At 39.8% G+C, this 25113-nt stretch overlaps 1 protein-coding gene across 6 annotated transcripts in view; it reads left to right on the top strand.

The window, feature by feature from the left end:
- BLTP1 (bridge-like lipid transfer protein family member 1) overlaps positions 1–21631 on the top strand; it is a 196051-nt gene extending 174420 nt beyond the window's left edge. For all 6 annotated transcript variants that reach the window (XM_060246834.1, XM_060246833.1, XM_060246831.1 and 3 more), the window contains 7 exons: positions 2567–2784; positions 6843–7094; positions 7696–7899; positions 13653–13847; positions 15547–15681; positions 18751–18910; positions 20928–21631. In XM_060246834.1, coding sequence (XP_060102817.1) covers positions 2567–2784; positions 6843–7094; positions 7696–7899; positions 13653–13847; positions 15547–15681; positions 18751–18910; positions 20928–21144 — 1381 coding nt within the window. In that variant the 3' untranslated portion in view covers positions 21145–21631. The remainder of the gene's footprint in view (positions 1–2566; positions 2785–6842; positions 7095–7695; positions 7900–13652; positions 13848–15546; positions 15682–18750; positions 18911–20927) is intronic.
- The last annotated feature ends 3482 nt before the right edge of the window (positions 21632–25113 follow it).

Genomic DNA, 25113 nt, shown 5'->3' with positions numbered 1-25113 from the left:
AGTTAAGTGCATTAAAATGCAACCCACCCTTTACCAAATTCCATTCGGACAAGGTTGCCCAGAGTGGTCTCTAGATTCCATATCAATCAGAATATAATCCTTCCAGGTTTTTTTCCCAACCCCGACATCTACTCCTGAACAAACACTACAGGCACTAGTTGTCAGGCAGGTACTCATTTTATTTAGCAAGGATAGGAATCTTTTTGTCTGTTTTAAGGGTCAAACCAAGGGGAAAGCAGCATTGACTCAGTCAGTGTCTAGGTGGGTAGTGACCATTATCAGACAGAATACAGCGAAGTGGATTTCGGAATTTGTATGGGCTGGGAAGGATTAAAATGAAAGTTTTAATAGATGCTAAAGAAAGAGGAGGATTCCAATTACCAGATTTAAGATTATATCATGAAGCAGTTTGTTTAGTGTGGATAAAAGATTGGGTGACGCTGTTGAATAAAAAACTTTTAGTGTTGGAAGGTCAAGGAAATAAATTCGGCTGGCATGCTTATATGTATTATGGGAAGAAAAAGATGGATAGTTTTTTCTCTCACCATTATATAAGAAATAATTTGTTGAATACCTGGATGAAGTATAAGAAATATGGTGATGAAAGAAAACCATTATGGATATATGTATTATATGTTTATGCTTATATGTATTATGGGAAGAAAAAGATGGATAGTTTTTTCTCTCACCATTATATAAAAAATAATTTGTTGAATACCTGGATGAAGTATAAGAAAATGGTGATGAAAGAAAACCATTATGGATAGTGCCAGCAGAAGTGATAAAATAACTGCTGAGACAGGTGAGGAAAAATGGCTGTCATACAATCAACTATTAAAAATACAAAGTGGCAAAATAGAATTGAAAACTGCTGTGGAGTTGAATAACAAATACAATTGGTTTCAAATGCAACAAATAAAGAGTTTGGTGGAAAACTATGTTAAAACTGAAGGAATAAGACAAGAGCAAACAGAAATGGAAAAAGTTCTGCTTGGAGATAATGAAAAATTAATTTCAAAAACTTTTAAGTTACTTTTAAAATGGTCTATAGAAGATGAAGTAGTAAAATCTCAAATGATTAAATGGGCAATAAATGTAAATAAAGAAATACAGATGGATACATGGGAATATTTATGGAAGAACTCTGAAACTTTCAACATGTCAGAGTATTAAAGAGAACTGTTTTAAAATGATGTATAGATGGTATATGACTCCTAAAAAATTGGCAAAGATGGATAACAAGATGCCAGACAGATGTTGGAAATGTGAAAAACATGAAGGTTCTTTCTTTCTACCATATGTGGTGGACTTGTGAAAGAGCAAAAAAGTTTTGGCAGATGATCCAACAAGAAATTTCTAGGCTCTTGGGATATGCATTCAAGAAAGCTGCAGAGACTTTTCTGTTGGGATTACAAATGGAAAAATTTCCAAAAGAAGATAGAACTATAATTTGGTACTTGCTTTCAGCTGCTAGGACACTATATGCGCAGTTATGGAAGCAAGAAAAAATACCAGAAAAATGGGATTGGATTGTAAAAGTTATGACATGGAGTGAGATGGACAAATTAACAAGAACTTTAAGAGACTATGATTTAGAAGATTTTAAAAGGGAGTGGAAAAAATTTAGAAGTTATGTAGAAGACGAGTGGAAAGTAAAAGGACATTGGACAATTTTTGATAATGATTAAACTTTAGAAGAAAGAAGAATATTAATTTTAGTTCTTAGGAATTAAGGGTACCTTTTAATGTTAGTATTTTGAGTAAATAACACTGGCGAAGGTAAAGTAACGGGGGAGGGGTGATTAGAAAGAAGCATATGGGATAGATGAAAAGAAGTTATTAATGGAAATTATCACCATATGTTATCAATAAAATTGTTTAAATGGAAGAATACAGCGAAGTGGGTTTGCCTTGCTCCTTTGAACTAAGGGCCCATTCCACCAGGGCTCAAGCTTAGTCAGTGGTTTTTCTATCTCAGCTGTCTCTGGATGACATCTGCAAAGCAGTCATTTGGTCAACACTATTCCACTGATGTGAATACTCTGAATGAGGCAGATGTTGGGAAAGCTGTCTTGCAAACTATCTTCAGCTAATCAACCTGCACTTGTCTCCTTGATAAATGAGTCCTCTGTGGGACTGCACAGAAGTGACAATGTTGAAAACAGGGTTGCACTTACCTGGCGCTGTTGTTCATCAAGTGGTCTTCTGTGCAGGCACACATCTCTCCCTCCTTTCCCTGCTGTGGTCTCTAGCACTTCATGATGGCCAAGGGAGAACTGAGGGAAGAATGCTATCCCTTTGGGCAGGAAAATGAATACACTGGAGACAGAGGGAGGGAGGAGCCCAGGCTCCAGAAAAACTAAGAATAAGTTGGTTGCTCTTCCTGCAGCTGGCCTGCAACTGTGCAGTCCTATGTGTGCCTGCACAGAAGAACATTCAATGAACAACAGCTACAGGCAAGTCCAACCCTGTTTTTTTTAGTTTCTTTTTATTAAACAGCCATATGCAGGTATTTTTATAGGTGTAAATAAAACTCTTGGTGGATATTCTTATTTTTGCATTCTAGTGAAATATTTGTCCATGGAGATTTGAAATGGGATATTTTTCAAGTAATGATTTCCAGATCAACTACTCCAGACCTCATCAAAATAGGAATGAAGCTTCAGGAATTCTTCACTCAGCAGTTCGATACCAGCAAGAGAGCTTTATCTACCTGGGGACCTGTTCCATATCTCCCTCCCAAAACTGTGGTCAATATTGTAGAGAAAAGCTCACATCAGCAATGTATGTATTAGACTGTTCATTCTACTTGTATGTTAGTGTTCTTCCTTCAGGTAAAAGCTACATTTCAAACTTAGCCATGCATTTTGTTAATTTTATAGTTGACACACTGAACATGTAGATACTAATATTAATATTAAAGATTATCACATGTATCTTTAACAAATGCTGGTATATTGTTATAAAACTTTGCAGCATTAAGGCATAATTGTTTTGAGATGAAGATTCCTTTTCTATTGTCAAAAAAAGAGAAGCTTGGAAAGCACAAAGTACTCCTAAACACACAGTCTATGTGTGCATCAGTGTTACAAGGCACAGAAAATGTATAGGCACTTTACAATGCTTTTTTTTGGTGAACAAATATTTTATTTTGTAATATATTGAAAAGTATTCTACTACCAAAATCTAAATATAGTTCATCAATACATTACACAATTTTTTACCCCTCCCACCCTCCAAATTGTGACCTCCGTCGGTATACAAAACAAATTAAAAACCTTTTTAAAGTAAAAATTCACACATATAGAATCTTAACTAAAAGTTATTATTCACTTAACTTTATCTTAACTCCAATATAACTACTATTCTTATTATTTTACTCATTACTTACTTCTTAATCCTCAATATTACAGATTTAATCAGATAACCATAATCTAATCTTCTTTTAAAAATTCAATTACTACTTGTTAAACATTAAACATATATTTCATAGTCCTTAAATCATCACTAAAAATTATTCAAATCTTAACCTTATCTTAACTCACATACGGTAAATTTACTATATAAACTCAGCTACTTATATTTCACTATTAAAACAGTACTCAGTAATCACAGTCCTTTTTCTCTTTTAGAGTTCAGTTAATATTATCAAAAACCACTAAATGTCTCTTCACCTTCCATTGCATCTCCACATAGTTTTGAAATTTATTCCAATCTTCTTTAAAGTTCTCCAAATTATATTCTTTTAAGATTCTAGTAAGTTTGTCCATTTCACTCCAGTTAAGAACCTTTAAGACCCAGTCCCACTTATCAGGTATTTTGTCTTGCTTCCACATTTGTACATACAATGTTCTTGCAGCTGAAAGCAAATACCACAACAATGTCCTATCTTGCTTCGGGAAGCTTTCTATTTGTAATCCCACCAGAAAAACATCCGGTGCTCTCTTGACACTATAACCCAAGATTTTCGATATCTCTTGCTGAATCATAGACCAAAATTGTTTTGCCTTCTCACAAATCCACCACATGTGGTAAAAAGAACCTTGCTGTTTTTTACACTTCCAACACCTATTCAAAACATTATTGTTCATTTTTGCAGGTTTTTTAGGTGTCATGTACCATCTATAGAGCATTTTAAGACAGTTCCCTTTTATGTTATAGCACGTTGATATTTTCATAGAGTTCTTCCATAGGTGTTCCCACATCTCCATTTGTATTTCTTTTTAAAATTTATTGCCCAATCATTTGAGGTTTTACCACCTCTTCTTCTGTAGACCATTTCAGTAATAGCTTATAGATCCTTGAAATCAATTTTTCATTTTCACCCAACAGCACTTTCTCCATTTATGTTTTTTCACATCTTATACCTGTACTCCTGATATCTTTCTCTACCAAGCTTTTAATTTGTAAAAATTGAAACCAGTCAAATTTATCTTTTAGCTCTTCCATCGACTTCATTTCTATTTTGCCTCCATGAAATTTTAGCAGTTGCTCATAGGTAACCCATTTCTCTTCCTGTGAACTTTGAGACAGCTTTATGACTTCAGTTGGCACTATCCAAAGCGGTTTCCTCTCATCACCATATTTACTATATTTTTTCCAGGTATTCAACAAAGTCCTCCTTATATAATGGTGTGAAAAAAAAACCATCCAACTTTTCCTTCCCATAGTACATATATGCATGCCAACCAAAAACATTTCCATGGCCTTCTAATACCAATAGCTTTTTGTTAATCAAAGTCATCCAGTCCTTAATCCAAACCAAACAAACTGCATCATGGTATAACAATAAATCAGGTACTTGAAAGCCTCCTCTTTCTTTCGCATCTGTCAGAATTTTCATCTTAATTCTTGTCTTTTTACCCGCCCAAATAAATTCTGAAATCTTTCTTTGCCAGAGATGGAATTGTTTCTTATCTTTCACTATTGGAATAGTCTGAAAGAAAAACATAATTCTTGGTAGAACATTCATTTTAATTACAGATATCCTCCCCAACATGGATAAGTTCATTTATTCCACTTTAGCATATCCCCTTCAATTTTATGCCAGAGCTTTTCATAATTGTTCTTGTATAGATCAATGTTCCTCATCGTAATCTCCACACCCAAATACTTTACTTTTGACACATCTTCACAACCAGTAGCATTTTGTAACTCCTTCTGTTTACATGACAAATTTTTACTAAGGATTTTAGATTTTTCATTATTAATATAGAAGCCTACTAGCTCACCAAACTCTTTAATTTTTTTCAACAACAAAGGTGTTACTTGTAATGGATTTTCATTGATAAACATCACGTCATCCGCAAATGCTCTATATTTGTAGGAAAAACCTTTCAACTTCAGACCCTTTATCTCATTATCTTCATCAATTTGAGTCAGTCAGACTTCTAGGGTCATTATAAACAGCAGCAGAGATAGAGGGCAGCCTTGTCTTGTACCTTTGCTGATTATCATTTGTTCAGTCAAATCATCATTCACACAAAGTTTGGCTTGTTGTTCTGTATAAATTGCTTTAATCATCCTTATAAAATCGGCTCCTAATTCCATTTTTTCCATCACTGCAAACATAAAATCCCAATTAAGATTATCAAAGGCTTTTTCTGCATCCGCAAAAAATAAAGCCACCTCTTTTTCTGGGTGTTTTTCATAGTACTCTACAATGTCTATTACTGTTCTAATATTATCTCTTATTTGCCTTCTGAGGAGAAATCCTGCTTGTTCCTGTTGAATAGAAATGTTCAAATGCTGTTTGAGTCGTTCTGCTAGAATTCTAGCAAATATTTTATAATCATTATTCAGTAGTGAAATCGGTCTATAGTTTTTAACATTCGTGGAATCTCTTTCCTCTTTTGGTATAAGTGAAATTACAGCTTCTTTCCATCTATTTGGTACCCTCCCCTCTTGCCTGATATGGTTCATCAATTTTTGAAATTTGGGTACTAATACTTCTGTCAAAACTTTATAAAATTTTGCTGAAAAACCGTCGGGACTCGGAGCTTTACCTACTTTCATTGAACAAATTGCTGCTTCAATTTCCAGGCACTTTACAATTCTTAAAACGAATTCCCTTCTTTTACCATGGTAAGTCTATCCATAATCTTTAATGAGTTGGATCCAGCAATCACATTTGTAGAAAGCATGATCAGGTACTGATCTTTCCCTTGTTCCCCTACAGTTTGCAGTCCTGTCTGACCCCCAGGGAAGTTCACTCTCATGGTTGTGGGACAGATGTAGAAACACAGCTATGCAGTTAGAAAGGCTGCAGAGATGAAGGGGAAGGGACCAACATCATCCGTCTTAATTTTCATCTGTCAGTGGAGCTGTGCTGACAGAAGAGTGAGAAGAGGGCAAGTTTGTCTTCAATACAGCTTGCCTGACCATGTGGGTATTAGTCTGTGTGAGCCAACTTTCCTGGAGTCAGAAAGGACTGCAAGCAGAAGAGTAAGAAGGGAAAAATCCAACTCGGTGAGTAGTATAGTTGTTTACAAACTGATATGAAAAGTAACTTCATATGCTGGGTTGGTTTAAGTTCCTTAAAAAGCCAAATCTGCCTGATAGCTGCAATAAGGAGTTCTTGATATTGCTACTTCTCTTACCACCCAAAATGTACCCTTAGGGCTGAATAAATTCAGCAGAGTTGGATTTATATTAATGAAATTACTTCTCATATTTCTGAGTTGGTATAGCAATGTCACCCCAGAGTCAGAAACGACTGGTGCTTGCACGGGGGACTACTTTTACCTTTTTATACAAGTTTGGGACTGTATACATATTGTTTGCTTCACTGAAGTTCATATCAGTAGGGATTTGAGCTTCCTGTTATGTTGTTTATTTTGTAGTACTGGATGCAGCACATCATCGCCATTGGCCAGGGGTCTTAAAGGTGGTATCAGGGTGCCACATATCCTTATTTCAGAGTCCTTTACCAGAAGATGGAATGCAATTTGGGGGCTCTATGAGTTTGCATGGAAATCACATGACATTGGCATGTTTCCATGGACCTAATTTTCGCTCAAAATCATGGGCTTTATTTCACCTTGAAGAACCTAACATTGCCTTTTGGACAGAAGCACAGAAAATTTGGCAAGAAGGTATCTGAATATTTTTGTAATTTCCAAAGAGTATTTTGCCACTGTAATTGTAATTTGGATTTACTTAATTAAATGGTTTATTTGTATTTTGACTCCATGTTTTAAGTCTTTTTAAAAATGCATCTCCTCAGCTAGCTAACTCTTACATTTTTATCGCACTCTTCCTCCAAAGAGCTCAAGGCAATATATGTTTTCCCTTCTTCCATTTTGTCTTCAAACAGCCCTGTACAGAACGGATATAGGATAAGAGATCATGATTGGCCGAGGATAAACTGGCAAGAGTGTCTCCCTGGTCCTTGCCTGACACTCTAACCATGTTAGCTAAAGTGAGAACCTAATATCAGACCTAATGTCAGGGCTTTTTTTGTAGATAAAGCCCAGCAGGAACTCATTTGTATATTAGGCCATACCCCCTGACATCAAGCCAGCCAGAACTGCATTCCTGTGCATTGCTGTTTCTTAAAAAAGCCCTCCTTAATGTTTCATTTGTATTAATATAGAGTTTGGATCAACTACATTGGTTTTTAACTAACTGTATCTAACGTGGTTATAAAGTATTCTATGATCAAATAACCAGGTTTTTAAACTTCTCTTTCCACAGGTTCTAGTGAGCATTCTACATATGTTGTACAAACCCTGGACTTTCATTTGGGACATAATACTATGGTCACAAAGCCCTGTGGAGCTCTAGAAAGTCCAATGGCAACAATCACCAAGATAACAAGGCGGCGCCATGAAAACCCACCACATGGAGTGGCTAGTGTGAAAGAATGGTTTAATTATGTTACAGCTACAAGGAATGAAGGTAAGGCTTATAAATCTGCCAGATTACAAATCCACCAGATTTCTGGTTGCCGACCTGCTTACTGGTTATTGAATGGCAGAGATTTATAGTCTTTCCGATTTGAATCCCTCAGAAGTGGTTAACAATATGTGTTTGGTAAAACAACCTGATACAGAAATACTATTGCTGAGAACATGGATAGTGCTTCTAGGAAGTAGTTCCAGTAGTAATTCAAGGGTGTAAAACCTCCACACCATGGAGCCATGTGCAGCTCATGGTGCCCCCTCTGATGAAACTGGGGAGGTGAGACACCCATACTTCAGCCTGAGACAAAGAAGCTGGGAAGAGTTAGACTTCCTCTGTAGAAAGAACATTATTATGACACATTAATCTCTCCTTATGTTAAGGGAAGCATTTCCACTGCATCAGAGAGGCTTGTGACCCTCAAAGGGTCAGAAACCTGCTTCTGAAGCATGAAAGTGGAGTAAGCACATACCTTCATTGTCACAATTCACTGCCCACTTTCTTCTATGGCTCTTTCCATGGATTTGTTGTCCTAAACGGCCACTTGCTTCATTTTGATTGTCAACCAGCTTTAGAGAACAGCTAGGACAATCATCCTTCCCCTTGTTGCCCCAGAGCAGTGGTACTATGGTTAGGAGGACACTCCTGCTTTTCTTCTGTTTTGCTGCTTCCACTTGGGTCTAGAGCAGGGGTGTCAAACTCATTTGTTATGAGGGACAGAGCTGACATAAATGAGACCTTGTTGGGCCAGGCCACGTGTGTCATAAAATGTAATGCCAGGTAGTGATATAAACTTTATATGGCACAGACAAACACAACTATACGCAGTATTTTGTTTAACAGTCTGTGATAACTGACACTTCTTGCTCTGAATTGTTGCATCAAAATCTGGAGACAATATCTGTGCTACAGCAATCTTGAGTATGCTGGTCAGATGTGTATCTGTAAGTTGCAAACCTACTTTTGATTTATTGACATTCAGTACAGAAATCTCATGGTCAGTGCTCTGTGCCCTATGACTCAGGCTGGGCATTGTGGGCTTTTGTATGTGTTGTTTTGTGTGCTGGTCAAGAAGATGTAAAGGCACCATGACACAGACTGAAGGCTATGTGTTTATCTACAAAACTTATAATCTTTCCCAGAAAAATAACTGCAATTCCTATGACCCAGTGCAAGAATCGAGAGACAGCCATGTATAGTGGTTAGTATCAGCCTACTATCTGGGAAGCCTAGGTTCAAAATCCCAGCCTACAAAGGAAATATGCTGGACACACACTCTTAGCCTAATCTATTTCACTGATGGCTTGTGATTCCTCATTTAAATAGTTCACACTGCTTTCCTACTGAGAAAGACTGGATCATGAGGGCATGAATACAGAGAAAAGCGGGAGGAAAACAGGGTTGCATTTACCTGTAACCGTTGTTCATATAGTTGTCTTTGTGCAGGCATACCTACCTACCTCCTGCCCCACATGAGTAAAATAAATAAATAATGGCGATGTTACTCTGCAGACTGTTTAGGAGAACTGAGGGAGTGAGGAGCCCCTCCCCCAGATCACGTGACTGTTTAGACGGGGAAACGGCTCATTGGTGTCTGGTTAGGAGGGGCTCCTCTCACTCTGTTACTATGCTATCCGGTGGCTGGCCTGTGGCTGTGCAGATCCCACGTGGGACTGCACAAGAAAACGATGATGAAACCCTGGCAAAATTAGCTTAACAACATATAAGAACATAAGAACATAAGAGAAGCCATGTTGGATCAGGCCAACGGCCCATCAAGTCCAACACTCTGTGTCACACAGTGGCAAAAAATGTTATATACACACATACACTGTGGCTAATAGCCACTGATGGACCTGTGCTCCATACACTGTGGCTAATAGCCACTGATGGACCTGTGCTCCATACACTGTGGCTAATAGCCACTGATGGACCTGTGCTCCATATTTTTATCTAAACCCCTCTTGAAGGTGGCTATACTTGTGGCTGCCACCACCTCCTGTGGCAGTGAATTCCACATGTTAATCACCCTTTGGGTGAAGAAGTACTTCCTTTTATCCGTCTTAACCTGTCTGCTCAGCAATTTCATCGAATGCCCACGAGTTCTTGTATTGTGAGAAAGGGAGAAAAGTACTTCTTTCTCTACTTTCTCCATTCCATGCATTATCTTGTAAACCTCTATCATGTCACCCCGCAGTCGACGTTTCTCCAAGCTAAAGAGTCCCAAGCGTTTCAACCTTTCTTCATAGGGAAAGTGCTCCAGCCCTTTAATCATTCTAGTTGCCCTTCTCTGCACCTTCTCTAAAGCTATAATATCCTTTTTGAGGTGCGGCGACCAGAACTGCACACAGTACTCCAAATGAGACCGCACCATCGATTTATACAGGGGCATTATGATACTGGCTGATTTGTTTTCAATTCCCTTCCTAATAATTCCCAGCATGGCATTGGCCTTTTTTATTGCAAATGCACACTGTCTTGACACTTTCAGTGAGTTATCTATCATGACCCCAAGATCTCTCTCTTGATCAGTCTCTGCCAGTTCACACCCCATCAACTTGTATTTGTAGCTGGGATTCTTAGCCCCAATGTGCATTACTTTGCACTTGGCCACATTGAAGCGCATCTGCCACGTTGACGCCCACTCACCCAGCCTCAACAGATCCCTTTGGAGTTCCTCACAATCCTCTCTGGTTCTCACCACCCTGAACAATTTAGTGTCATCCGCAAACTTGGCCACTTCACTGCTCACTCCGAACTCTAAATCATTTATGAACAAGTTAAAAAGCATGGGACCCAGTACCGAGCCCTGCGGCACCCCACTGCTTACCGTCCTCCACTGCGAAGACTGCCCATTTATACTCACTCTCTGCTTCCTATTACTCAGCCAGTTTTTGATCCACAAGAGGACCTGTCCTTTTACTCCATGATTCTCAAGCTTTCTAAGGAGCCTTTGATGAGGAACTTTATCAAAAGCTTTCTGGAAGTCAAGGTAAACAACATCTATCGGGTCTCCTTTGTCCACATATACATGCACACACACATACACACTGTAACAAACAAAAAGCTCTTACTTTGAATAAAACTGTGTTGGTCTTAAAAGTGCTTTTTGTATTTCTCCCCTGTGATTGAGGCAGCTGAGCAAAGCAGCCTCTTGCTCATTCCCTTTTTCCCAAGGGAGGAGGAGGAGCCTCAACCAGTGGAGGAGCTTGGCTCTGTAGCTCTGCTGTGTGATTGAGAGAGCCTGGCACAGCTAGAGCTCTCTCAGCCAGGCTCTCTCAATTGCATAGTAGAGCTACAGAGCCAAACTCCTCCACTTACTGAGGCTCCTCCTCCCTTGGGGAAGGGGGAAAGAGCAAGGAATTGCTTTGCTTGGTTGCATCTCACAGGAGAAATACAAAAATGGTGACAAAGGAAGCAGGAGAGAGAAAAAGAAATAGAGGACAGGCAGTTCCTTGTGGTCTGGATAGAAACACTGTGGGGGACAGATCAGGCCTGTGGGCTGCACGTTTGACACCCTTGGTCCAGAGCAAACTTAAATACAAAGGCATTCCATTTTTAAAAGCCTCTAAGTCTAGCCTGATTTCAGTTCTTCTTGTCCTCTCCCACCTGTAATTACAGAAGGTTCTCTTGAGAAGCACTGTCCCATGTGGATTTGTTAGGGAAAGGAAGAGTTAAGGACAGGGTAGAGGCAGAGATTTTATAAATGCAAAGCCTTCATCTCTAGCATGCCTTGGACTCTTTCTGGAGGCCAGGCAATGATATGTGATGGGTTCAGGTGCTTAAGTAATTTTAAGTAACATGCATATTTCACTCCAATTGAAGTCCATTCTGGTCCACCTATTTGTATTTTGCACTAATTCTTTGACCGATTCTTCAGTAGCACTTGCTCTGCCTCTGGGCTCCTGCTTTCCCTGGTTCAAGCAGTCAATTCCCCACCAGTTGCTGCGTGGGTGCATTTTGATTTGCAGCTTCCTCCAATTTCCCTTGCGGCTTCTGGATCTTTAAAATAAATCGCTTGAGCTGGGGAAAGGAGAAGCCCTGAGGGCGGAGTAACTGCTAGTGAGGAATCAGTCATAAATAATTGAGGAATCTCTTTTTTTGCATCTTACTAGTGTGTGTGTGTTACATGCTATCAAGACACTTTGAACTTATGGTGATGCTATGAATTGTTGTTGTTCAGTTGCACAGTTGAGTCCAACTCTGCAACCCCATGGACAAAGTCACACCAGGCCCTTCTGTCTTCCACCATCCAGTCAATATGCTATTAATGACCTCTAAAACATCCTATTGTTAAAAGCCTTGCTCAGGTCTTGCAAACTGAGGGCCTTGGCTTCCTTCATAGTTAATCCAAATCATGTTGTATCTTCCTCTTTCCCTGCTGCCTTCAACTTCTCCTAGCATTATTGTCTTTTCCAGTGACTCCTGTCTACTCATAATGTGACCCAAGTACAATACACTCGTTTGGTCACTTTAGTTTCCAGGAACAGTTCAGGCTTTAAAATTACTTAAGGACAGAGTACCTGTACTCTGGACAGGATGTTACTGTTGTTTTGGCCTTCAGTCCAAAATGTATATAGTGACATCTTGAAAGAAACCTGCTGTTTATCTGAGAATGTAAAGATTGTTTTCATTCTGTTCAGTGGACTCTTTTCATGTAGATGTGTTGATGCATATTAATTTTGACTTGAATGGTATTAGAAATATATTGCAGAGCAGAAACCTTATGATACCAACCCCAGTACCAGCAAAACAATTCCTTTGTCTGCACAGTGCTAGAACTGCTCTTCAGATCATCATCTGCCACTAGTGTTACCACAGCAGTTAGAACCCTGTGCACTAGATACATAGTAACCATTGTGGGAGGGAAAAGGCTGAGCAGAGAGCTTGTGTGTAGCATCCTCTGGCCTTTTAGGCCCATCTGTGCTGTAGAGACTGCACAGCATTAACTTTAGAGAAAAAGATATCGGTGAGAACATTCCATAACAGATGGGAGTAGGTAGAATGGATCTGCACCACTTAAGTGGGATAGGAGAGGTGCAAAGCGCTACTTGCTTCTCCTTTGTTATCAGTTCCATAGTATCCTGTGCAGTTAACATGAATCTAGGTGTGGCTTTAGACTGAAGTCAATCTGTAAGGACTGCAGTTAGTCTTTGTAAATGGCATGTAGTCACTTGCTTGATCTGCTTTGCATTAATGGAAGTACTATACTATACTGTACTGTACTATAAATCTATTTTTGTTGTTCAGCTGCACAGTTGAGTCCGACTCTTTGCAACCCCATGGACAAAGTCACGCCAGGCCCTCCTGTCTTCCACCATCCTCCGAAGTCTGCTCAAATTATCTGTAAAAAGTTCATTTTATGGCACTAGTAGTCCTCTGGAATGAAGTAAAGCATTATAATGTTAATATTCCACAGACAATGCATGCTTCATACTATCTGTTCTAAAATTAAGGACCTAGTCCATATTTGACTTGAACTTGGCAGATTTTGCATTTTTTCATGAAAGTAAATTGTGGGGAGGACGCTCAGATCCAAGAAGAATGAGAATTGGGAATCCTGTAAGGATATTAGAATTTGTATCTTTTGACATTTTTAGTGTTAATACCTATAATAGTTGAAGTTAATTCTCTGTAGGGATATAGAACATGCCAGTTATCAACCTACTATAGTTTATCTGAAATTGCCCAAATTAATAATGATGCTTTATGCAGGATTACTATGAATAGTGTTTACTTTGCTTCTGCAGAGTTAAATCTCCTTCGAAATGTTGATGCAAATAACACAGAGCATAGCACCACAGTGAAAAGCTCCAGCTTGTTAAGCGGATTTAGAGGTGGTTCCAGTTACAATCATGAGACAGAAACGATCTTTGCATTACCTAGGATGCAGTTGGACTTCAAATCCATTCATGTTCAGCAGCCACAGGAACCTTCATTGCAAGGTAAAATAGCGTGTGGTTGTTGTTGGGTTGTTGTTTTTTTTACACTGTGAGCTCACTGAGTATTATGTAACTTAGTTCCCGGTTTGGCATAAAAATGTTGGAACACTAAAATTTAATTACTGTTATAGGTGACTTCTTGTTTGTTATCTATACAAGGAGAAAATTTACACTTTTAAAAACAATATTGAAGATTAAATTGTAGTATTACTAGGATTAATATTCATTATGATGGTATCACACTGGATGTGGTAAATGAGGTTTGACAGGCCTTTAAATCAACAAAAACTCTGAACTCCACCCCATTCAACCTCTCCCCAGAACTACAGGAGCCAAACAGGTCCAGATAGCCCCAACTAAAGGCACAACAACTTCAGATGCACACAAAGCTGATCACAAATCTATATGTTTGTGCAATCAGATCATAAGGGATAGAGGTTCTCCAGGTGTAGTTATGCTTCCATCTTGCTTTGCATACAGAATTGTGCCTTAATCCTTATTTTTCATCATTCGTTTAATATTATTTTATAACAACAGTCTTGTTCTCGTGCACACCTGCCCTGGGGACCCAAGGGGTTTGACCTTGTTTCCTTGACAGTCACACTTTCACAGGTGCTGTCATTGTTGGAATCAAATACATGGTTTGCTGTCATCAGTGTGAAGGAAACATATTTTCATACTTCTGTCAGTCAGACTAGTACAAGGTTCCTGCATTCCCAGCATGGATCCACCCATTTCCAATATGGGTGGTACCCTTTGTCTTAGCAACAGCCCTAGGGTGTTTACCAAATGCATGCAGTGAATGTTGTACACATTCACCTCAAGGGTTGTACCATCTACATGTAGTTGGATGATTGGCTTTTCATAGCCCCTGTGTAGCCTTGACTCTCCGCTTTACAGTTCCTAGGACTATAGTGAATGAAGAGAAGTCCAGAGAAGCCCTTCGCAGACTATGTTATTCATAGGGACTTGGTTGGACTCCACAACTGGCAAGGCTTTATTCCCAGAGGACAGAGCTTTAGTTATCTGCAACTTGGCACTCAGTTTTTCTTCCAACAGATTCCAGACTGCTAAATCCATACAGTAACTCCTGGATCTCATGGCTTCCACAATGTTGGCAGTGCCTTTAACTGGGCTCTGTATGAGGACTCTTCAAAATTGGTTCCTTTGTAGGTTTAATGTCCTCACTGACTCTCTATGGAAAAAAAATTCTAGTCCTAGATCTGTGTTGCATTCCTTTTCTTAGTGGGCAGATCTGAGTAATCTGTGCAAGAGTTGGCAGGGAATCCTAAGGATCAGATAGCTGGGGTGGTTTTCAGTGCACATCAGGAATGAAACTACTAAAAATGGAGATAAAACCAATCTTCACTGCAAGGATATTTCTCACAGAATTGCATCAGCAAGCAGACTACCACAGAAAACCACCTTGGAATGGAAACAGCCATGGTACACTATGATACAGTGATTATGCCATATAGGTGTGTATTGACTTGAACTTGCTGTGCCTTCCTCACTTTGGCAGAGCTGTCGTCAGGTTATGTGCCTTGAATAATTGGTATTGTCAGCAGTTTCTCTTCAAGATCATGCTGAAAGAAGAAATTGTCCGCATTTTAAATATTTTATGTTAAGTGTGTCTGTTTACGTGGCTGTGCTTAAATGTAATCATCGTTTTACCACACTGATTTATAGAATCTCATTTCAGATGCCGATGCTAAGCCAAAGGTGGAATGCAGCGTAGTAACAGAATTCACTGATCACATATGTGTAACTATGGATGCTGAACTGATCATGTTCCTGCATGACCTAGTATCTGCTTATCTTAAAGAAAAGGAAAAAGGTATACAGATCAAGGTTTTTATTTACATTACTAATCAGTCAACATTTTCTACCATTAATATATTATTTATATAATATAATATTTTAGAATGATAACATTTCCTTTAATGTATGGTTTTCTGTATATGTTACTCTGAATTATTTATTTATTTATTATTACTTTAGTCTTCTATCCCGCCCTCTCCGCAAGCGGACTCAGGGCGGCTGACAGTGAATTAAAAAACATTTACAATTACAATTTAAAATGATAAAATAACAATTAAAATACATTTTAAGGTGCTGTTCAACTTCAGTATAGATGGGATCTTTCTTTTTTCTGACAGTGATCCTATAATTATTGTAGTTTTTCAGCAGTGTAGGGTGGCAGTCCTCTCCCAGTTTAGGTGTTGAAAGCCTGTCAAAATAGTTCAGTTTTGCAGACCCTGGGGAATTGAGAAAGATCCTGCAGGGCTGTTATGGCCTCCGGGAGGGCATTCCACATTTCTGGTGCTGCCACTGAGAAGGCCCTAGCCTGTGCGGAATACAGTCTGGTTTTCCTTGGCCCAGGGATAGATAGTAAGTTTTGTGTCCCTGATTGCAGTGCTCCTTGGGGAACATATGGATAAAGGTGGTCCTGTATATAGGCAGGCCCTCAACCATATAGGGCTTTAAAGGTCAATACCAACACCTTGAAATGGGCTCAGAACACAATAGGTAGCCAGTGCAGCTCTTTCAGCACTGGTTGAATGTGCTCCCATCAAGGGAGGCCCATTAACAACCGTGCTGCAGTGTTCTGCACTAGTTGTAGTTTCTGAGTCAGGGTCAAGGGTAGCCCCATGTAGAGAGCATTACAGTGATCTATTCTCGAGGTGACCATAGTGTAGCTCACTGTTGCTAAGACGTCATGCTCTGGAAAGGGGGTCAGCTGCTGTATCTGCCAAAGATGAAAAAAGGCGGATTTGGTAGTGGCTGCTACCTGGGCCTCCATTGCCAGAGAGAACCCCGGGAGCACTCCCAAGCTCTTCACCTTAGGGGCTGGTATTAGTGGCACCCCGTCAAGAGCTGGCAAAGGGATCTCCCTTCCTGGTTTACCATGGCTCAGATAGAGAACCTCTGTCTTCATCAGATTGATTCAGCTGACTCGGCCTGAGCCACCCTACAGCTTGAAGAGCCAGGTCTAGATTATCTGGGGGTACAGTCAGACTGGCCACCCAGCAATAGAGAGAGCTGGGTGTCATCTGCATATTGGTGACATCCCAGTCCATACCTCCTAATAATCTGGGCAAGGGAGCGCATATAGATGTTAAATAACATCGGAGACATAACTGCACCCTGTGGTACACCACATATAAGTGGGTGCCTTCGGGATCATTACTAGAGTAGAAAGGTGCTTGGTAAAATAATATTTACTTCTCTAGTTAACACATTTCTTCTGGAAAAAATCTTCAGTCATTACGAAAGTCAATAAACAGAATTGTTTTCTTTGCTGGAAAAATAAATCATTGTACACAGTGTGTTCCAGAGCCATAATGGAAAAATAAAATTTGCTTCGCATTTTGCCAGGGCTGTATTTAGATTTCACAGTAAGCCTCTATTCATGACAGGCACAAATATTGAGTTGGATCCATCAAGCAGAATGGGATTTTCTCACCTCCCCCATCTTGCTGTGGTCCAGAGACATCCCTGAAATGCTGTTCCTGAAAACATGAAGGGTGAATTTGCAGTGGAAGGATGCTTACATTAGTTTAAATCAACTGCTTCTCTCTTCCCCTTGTGCACAAAGTGTGATTGAAAGCTTTTTTTTGGTTTGGAAAGCCTTCATTTAAACTTCAGTTTGTTGTTACATCTGTATGTAGGTTTCTGGGCAAATTGAAATGATTCTTCTTCACAAACTGGAATTTTAAACCAAGGTTTAATTCCAGGTTAGAGTCCTAATTTAATCCATATGAGAGTCCATTTTTGTCATGACATCCAAATGAAGCCAATATTTAAAAAAAAGAAAAAGAAAGAAGCTTTTGATTGCTCCATTACAGCCATGGCACAAGCCCAAAAATCAGTACTGCTCCTACAATAACGATTAAATGACAAAATTTTACAAACAAATCCCTATACATGGAAATAGTTCCAAAACTGCAGTTCATAAAGAGTTCATTGTCAACTTCTTAAGTGGCTGGACACAACCCCCGTTTGAAATAATTTCCTTTGCTGCCTATTTGTCTTCGAGATCCCCTTGGATCTCCAGAAGGGATTTCACAGTCCTACATGTCACAGGTGTAAAAACGGAGTGATTCCCTTTTCAAGGCTTTATTTTTAAGGTTAATAATATTCTGAAGGCAGAGAATTGCAGCATTTTGTCTTCTGCTGATTAGCCCAAAATTGCTTTAGGTACAGATATTCACAGGAGTAAAATAAATATGCACAAAATGTAAATTTATTGAAAAAAATCTGTTTTCTGACCATGGAAAAAGTACATTTAGAATGTAACTGAACAGGTAAAGGCTTTCTTAGGGAAATTACTAAAAGGAAATGAACTTTATTGTAACTACCATATCTCATAATTGTTCCTGTGAGTTGTGTTTAGGAATGTAGAAGCCATTTTTAAAAAAAACTCCAAAGAGGTGTTCAAAAAAATAAAGTGTAAAAAAAAAAATTAAAATGATTTTAATTAAAATGATCTGATTTTACCCACCAAAGTTGGGTAAAATCAGATAAAAATCTAATAAAATTTCAGGGGGAGGTAGTGGATCAAATTTGGTCTCTTTAGGTCACGCCTAAGTAGACCAGAAAGAAGTTCTTACTTCAGTCTGTCCTAGTTGGCCTTCCCAGCTCACCTCCAGCCAGCCAGCATTGCTCTATCAGAATAATAGGAAGAACCACTGACAGACATGGCAGCAAGCCACAGCATCTAACAGGCCTTCATAATTGTCTCTTATGTCAAACAAAATAAAGCACTCCTCCAAAGGGCAAGAAACCAGTCGTGCACTAAACTAAATTTATAGATTTGTCTGTAAATCTGTAGCACTTTTTTGGTATATTTCACTGACAATCAAAACTGTTCTAAGAGTCAAACTTTATTTTTATCCTCTCCTAGCCATCTTTCCACCTCGCATTTTATCTAGTCGGCCAGGACAGAAAAGTCCTGTCTGTGTAGTTGATGACAGCACTACTGAGAGAGAAGACAACATAACTTACACTACAGTAGATTGGAGAGAGTTTATGTGCAATACATGGCATCTGGAACCTACACTCAGGTAATTCCCATTTTGCTTCAAGTACATGCAGTCTCTGATATGAATATATACTGCTCTGTGATATAGCAGGCCTCACTCCAGTGATGAAGTATCCGGAACAATGGAATAAACAGGCGAGTTTAGGAGATGTGCAAGGATAGGATAAGTGGCATTTTGATATCTATCATCATCTGTCTCTGAGTTTTAATATAAAATTCTATCAATATAGGCTAAGTAAAGAGGGTTAAAATAGTAAGAAGGCCCAATGGTACCTTTAGGTACCAACATTTTGTAACTTCTGTGTTGCAGCTGCTCATACTACTCAGGTGTAGCTAATTTTAGTTCTAAACAAGCTCAGAGTTTCTTGACCAGTTTTACTGCAGTGCAGGAAGCTTTAAACAAAGGACAAGGATGAAAAGTGAGGGCACAGGACTAACTTAAGGTCTAGTATCACTTTATTATGCCTATAGATTAAAGTACTAATTCTAGAGACTGATAGGGGGTGGACAAAAACCGGTTCAGATCAGAAACAACGGGTTGAAATTAAATCAAAAGAATTTTCAACTAAATCTTACGAAGAACTTCCTGACAAGAGTGGTTTCTCAGTGGAATAGACTTCTTCGGAAAGTGGTGATTCTGTGAATTAGGCAGATCCTGAAAAGGAGGGAGGAAAGGATTGCATCAGAGTTTAGTTCTTGTGGCCCTTTTTTACACACCCAAGAAATGCTGTTCACCACTTTGGGGTCAGGCAGCAGTTTTTCTCCAGGCCAGTTTTGCCAAGTATCCTGGAGGGGGTTTGGTTTTTTTTTTAACCATCTTCTGGGCATGGAACAGGGATCACTGAAGATGTATGCATGGGAGGAAGCATTTGTGAATTTCCTGCATTGTGCAGGGGATTGGACTAGATAACCCTAGAGAGCCCTTCCAGCTCTATGATTCTATGAAAGATACAGATGCTATGTACTTTTTCGTAGCCATTCTAAGGTACATATTTTAATCCCCCCCCCCCAATCCATTAACTGAGTATTGGTTTTTTGCAGTGTCTGTTTACAGTGCTGCTATACAGAATACTATTGGTGCCCTGAATAATCATTGATTCTGCACTCCCAAGACATGAGCCTCATACTTAAGATGGGTATAAAACATTTCCAGTGTCAGTGACATGGCCCATATAACAACCTAGTAATTTCTCAGCTTAAATCAATTTTTCTTTTTTAATTTGTCACCATCAGGTGAGAGCTCTGAGTACTAATCCAGAGTCAAATACCTATCTTTATTTCATGGGAAATGCATGACATTTTGTTAGCAAAATTTTTTCCTTTACTTACAAGAACTACTTGTCCCAATCCAATAGTTGTGCTCAGAAAATAGCAACAGATTCTGTAATATTCTCCATGGAAAAAAGTTTGATAACAGCTATAGTCCTGTCAGGAAAACACAATACTGTGATCTAATTTTGGTAACTGAATGAGAGCATTGGGAAGTAAATGGAAATGTTTAAATAAAACTCTCCTTTTTGTAAAACAAAACAACCCCCCCCCAAAAAAAAGCATTTAGTTAGGAAGTGTAAATCTACTTAAAATCAAACTACCTTGGGCTTAGTATTTTTAAATTCATCTTTGTGGCCAGCTGTGGAGAGGAGAAATTGTTTATTCACTTTCCTATTCTTTGATCTGTGCAGAGATAACATGGAACATTTTTGCTGTCAAATCACAGCTGACTTATGGCAATGCCATAGGTTTTCAAAGCAAGAGGTGATTTGCCATTGCCTGCCTCTGCATAGCAACCCTGGATTTCCTTCTTGGTCTCCCATCCAAATAATAACCAGAGCTGACCCTGCTGAGCTTCTGAGATCTGATGAGATCAGGCTAGCTATACATGCTCCTTCTCGTCCATTAGGTTTCTAAAATGTTACTGATACAGAGTGTAGTAAAAGGCTTAAATTGGCCTAGAAGAACATTTATCCTTTCTAAAATGGAACTGTATTGACTTATCTTCTTATTCAGTTATTGACATGGGCAACATGTTTTAAATTTAGATTAATTTCCTGGACTGGAAGAAAGATAGATCCAGTAGGCGTTGATTATATTCTTCAAAAGCTGGGTTTTCATCATGCAAGAACGACAATTCCTAAATGGCTTCAACGAGGAGTTATGGACCCTCTGGACAAGGTTCTGTCTGTTCTTATCAAGAAGCTTGGGAGTGCACTGCAGGATGAAAAGGAAAAGAAAGGAAGAGATAAGGAAGATCACTGAGGATAGTAGCAAAATAATGTGGCAAACAGTCATTTTATATTTTTTTGTTTTACACTGTGTTCAGTTGTATAATTTTAAGTATGATTTACACTGAAAGAATTTAACAGCTTTTTTGCTACTGTATTTAAAACTTGATTGACATTGTGAGTAACTGTTTACTGTGGTATATGATGCCATTTTGTATTCATTCTAGTATTGCATGACCAATGTTTGTGACGAGAACTCTAAAGCTGCTGTTTAGCATTCACAATTTTATGATGTGCAATATTCTGCGTCTTTGAACTACAAATTAACTGTGAATTTTCAGAATTTTTACTGGCCATAACATTGAATACCCTTCTGGGTAATGTGATTCCATGAATGGCTTCCCCCCACCCCATTGTCCATGCATACTGTATAATTTCTGTATAATTTATGAAACTCTGATTGCCTGTGTGAAATTATTTTAAGTTTCTTACACCTTGAATAAAATTTAATATGTTGTAAATGTCATATTTTTAAAAGAAATGAAAAACAAAAAGCCCAGTGTTTTAAAATAGAAGCAGTCTTATGTGGAGTCATCCAACCTGAATGGGGGAAGTCATGTTCACACACTATTCAGAGTTCGAAATCGCATTCAACATACTCATGAGCATATGTCCTTAGATAGCAGCTTGAGGAATTTTATGATGTGGACAACTACTACTAAACAACTACTACTACTAAACAACTACTACTAAATGAAACTACTAAAGGAAATAAGGGAGGTGACTAAAGGCGACTGTTATGCTACTAGGAGACTTCAACTACCCTTACATTGACTGGGTAAACATATGCTTGAGTCATGCTGCAGAAATGAGATTCCTAGATGATCAAAAGCAACTGTGCACTAGAACAAGAGGGGCAGTGATCTTGGACTTGGTTCTGAGTGGGGCTCAAGACCTGAGTAGGGGTTGGACTAGATTGATTGATTTATTTATTTAATGAACTTATATCCCGCCCTTCTCACCGAAGTGTCTCAGGGCGGCTCACAACATAATGATTCATACAATTCCATTTAAAACATTTACAGATACAATAAAAGCATAGTTAATAAAACAAGATAAAATAAAGCCAGCGGTCTATAAGAGCATTTTGTTCCATCCAAAGATGTTCCATCCAAAGTATCAGTTAGGTGTTATAGGCCTGCCGGAAGAGGGCTGTCTTGCAGGCCCTGCGGAACTGCCCTAGGTCCCGCAGGGCCCGCACCTCCTCCGGCAGCTGGTTCCACCAGTAAGGTGCCGCTGTTGAGAAGGCCCGATCCCTGGTGGATTTTAGGCGGGCCTCCTTTGGCCCAGGGACTACCAGCAGATTTTGTGAGCCGGAACGTAGTACTCTCTGGGGAACGTGTGGGGGGAGACGGTCCCTCAGGTAGGCAGGTCCTAGGCCATACAGGGCTTTAAAGGTAATGACCAACACCTTGTACTGGACTCGGAATGTTACTGGCAGCCAGTGCAAATCCCGGAGCCCCGGCCGAATGTGCTCCCATCTTGGGAGCCCTAATAACAGCCGGGCAGCAGCGTTCTGCACCAACTGCAGTTTCCGGGTCCGGCACAAGGGTAGCCCTATGTAGAGGGCATTACAGTAGTCCAACCTCGAGGTGACCGTAGCATGAATCACTGTTGCTAGGTCGTCGCGCTCCAGGAAGGGGGCCAACTGTCTCGCCCGCCTAAGGTGAAAAAAAGCGGACTTGGCAGTGGCTGCTATCTGAGCCTCCATCGTCAGAGAAGGCTCCAATAGCACCCCCAGGCTCTTGACCCTGCCCGACGCTGTCAGCGGCGCGCCGTCAAAAACTGGCAGGGGGATTTCCCTTCCCGGGCCGCAGCGACCCAAGCAAAGGACCTCTGTCTTCGCTGGGTTAGATGACCCTGGAGGTCCCTTCCAACTCTATGATTCTATAAACTGGTGAAAAATGTAGAGAGAGTTGAGAACAGTGACCACAATGCTATTAAGCTCAGCTTTCATATCAATGGAAAGGTACCCTTAAAGTCCAAAAACTGTAACATTTGACTTCAGAAGAGGGAGGTTTACAAAAATAGAACAGTTAAAAGGATGTTGAATGGAAAATGCAAGAGAGTCAAACCCCTGGAGCTACTTAAAACTTCACTAATTAAAGGCCAAGTAGAACACATCCCCCAAGTTAGGAAAGGCACTGCCAATTCTAAAAGAATGCCTGCATGGTTAACATAAATCAGGTAAAGGTAAGGCCCTGTGCAAGCACTGAGTCATTACTGAGCCATAAGGTGACATCACATCACAATGTTTTCTTGAGACTTTTTACAGGGTGGTTTGCCATTGCCTTCCTCAGTCATCTACACTTTACCCCCAGCAAGCTGGGTACTCATTTTACTGACCTCAGAAGGATGGATGGCTGAGTCAACCTTGAGCTGGCTACCTGAACCCAGCTTCCACCGAGATCAAACTCAGGTTGTGAGCAGAGCTTGGGCTGCAGTACTGCAGCTTACCACTCTGCAAGGGAGCTACAAAAAGTAAAAAGGCTTCTTTAAAAATGGAAGGTCTTCCCCAAATAACTGAACAGAAGGGGCCACAGCCTCTGGCAAAAATAATTAGGCATGCAAAAAGACTTTTGAGAAGCAGGTTTTTAAAGCATTGAGATAAACATTTCTTCAAATATATCCACAGCTGGAAACCAGCTGAGCCTTTGAATGATCCAGGAATAAAGGGATTGCTGAAGGAAGTTGGAGAGATGTGCTTCTGTGTTCACCATGGACAATGTGGGACACATACCCATGCCGTAGCCACTGTTTTCAGGAAGGAAGTCTGAAAAGCTGAGTCAAATTGAGGTGATGAGATAATGTTCTATACCCATTGGGGAAATGAAAAACCAGTACGTTTGCAGGTCCTGGTACATACACCCAAGAGTTTTTAGGGAACTCAAACATGACACTGTTGATCTACTAACCCATATCTGTAGCTTTTCACTCAATTTAGCTGCTGTTCCAGAAGACTGGAGGGTAGCAAATCTAACAATGATCTTTACAAAGAAGAAGAAATTGGATTTAAATCCCATTTTCTACTCTGAATCTCAGAGTAGTTCATAATCTTTATCTTTCTCCCCCACAACAGACACCCTATGAGGTGGGTGGGGCCGAGAGGACTCTCACAGCAGCTGCCCTTTCAAGGACAACCTCTGTGAGAGCTATGGCTGACCCAAGGCCATTCCAGCAGGTGCAAGTGGAGGAGTGGGGAATCAAACCTGGTTCTCCCAGATGAGAGTCTGCACACTTAACCATTACACCAATCTGGCTCTAGCCTAACACCAAATGAGTAGAAAATGTAATCAATTATAGAATTATCAAGCATGTAGAGGAGCAAAGCCAGCTGAGGAGAAATTACGGTAGCATGCCGTCTGCAAAGGGAATCCAGCCTCACCAATCTTTTTGAGTTATTTGAGAAAGTGAACAAGCATATAGATAATGGTGAACTCAGTAAGACATTATATATTTGCACTTTCAAAGGGCTTTTGACAAGGTACCTCACCAAAGACTCCTTTAACTCAGGAGTTAAAGAATATTGAATGAGTTCTCTTATGCATTAAAAAAATTGTTAAATGACAGGAAGCAAAGCGTAGGAATAAACAGTTCTCACAATTAGGGTTTGTAGAATCTTTCGGGCTCAAGTGCCATGTTCTACTGGAGAAAGTTTTTCTTCCAGACGTTTCGTTCTCAGCTGCGGAGAACATCCTCAGTGGCGTTGCAGCCGGAGCAGGCGCTCTGACCTTCTTGGCTGCTGTGCATTGAGTGAGGCCAGGGCTGCTGGAGAGCTGCTATTTCTAGGCTGGAGGCGGTGTGGTGAAAGGGCAATAGGTTTGTGGATGTGCCCATTGTTTGGTGGGGCTTCCTGGAAGTTCTCACAATGGAAGGAAGTAAGCAGTGGGCTCCCACAAGGATCAGTATTGGGGCCAGTACTATTTAATTTGTGCATAAATGA

The sequence above is a fragment of the Heteronotia binoei genome, chromosome 9 (genome assembly GCF_032191835.1).
Source record: "Heteronotia binoei isolate CCM8104 ecotype False Entrance Well chromosome 9, APGP_CSIRO_Hbin_v1, whole genome shotgun sequence".
NCBI classification, from domain to species: domain Eukaryota; kingdom Metazoa; phylum Chordata; class Lepidosauria; order Squamata; family Gekkonidae; genus Heteronotia; species Heteronotia binoei.
This window is presented reverse-complemented; position numbering and strand designations above follow the sequence as displayed.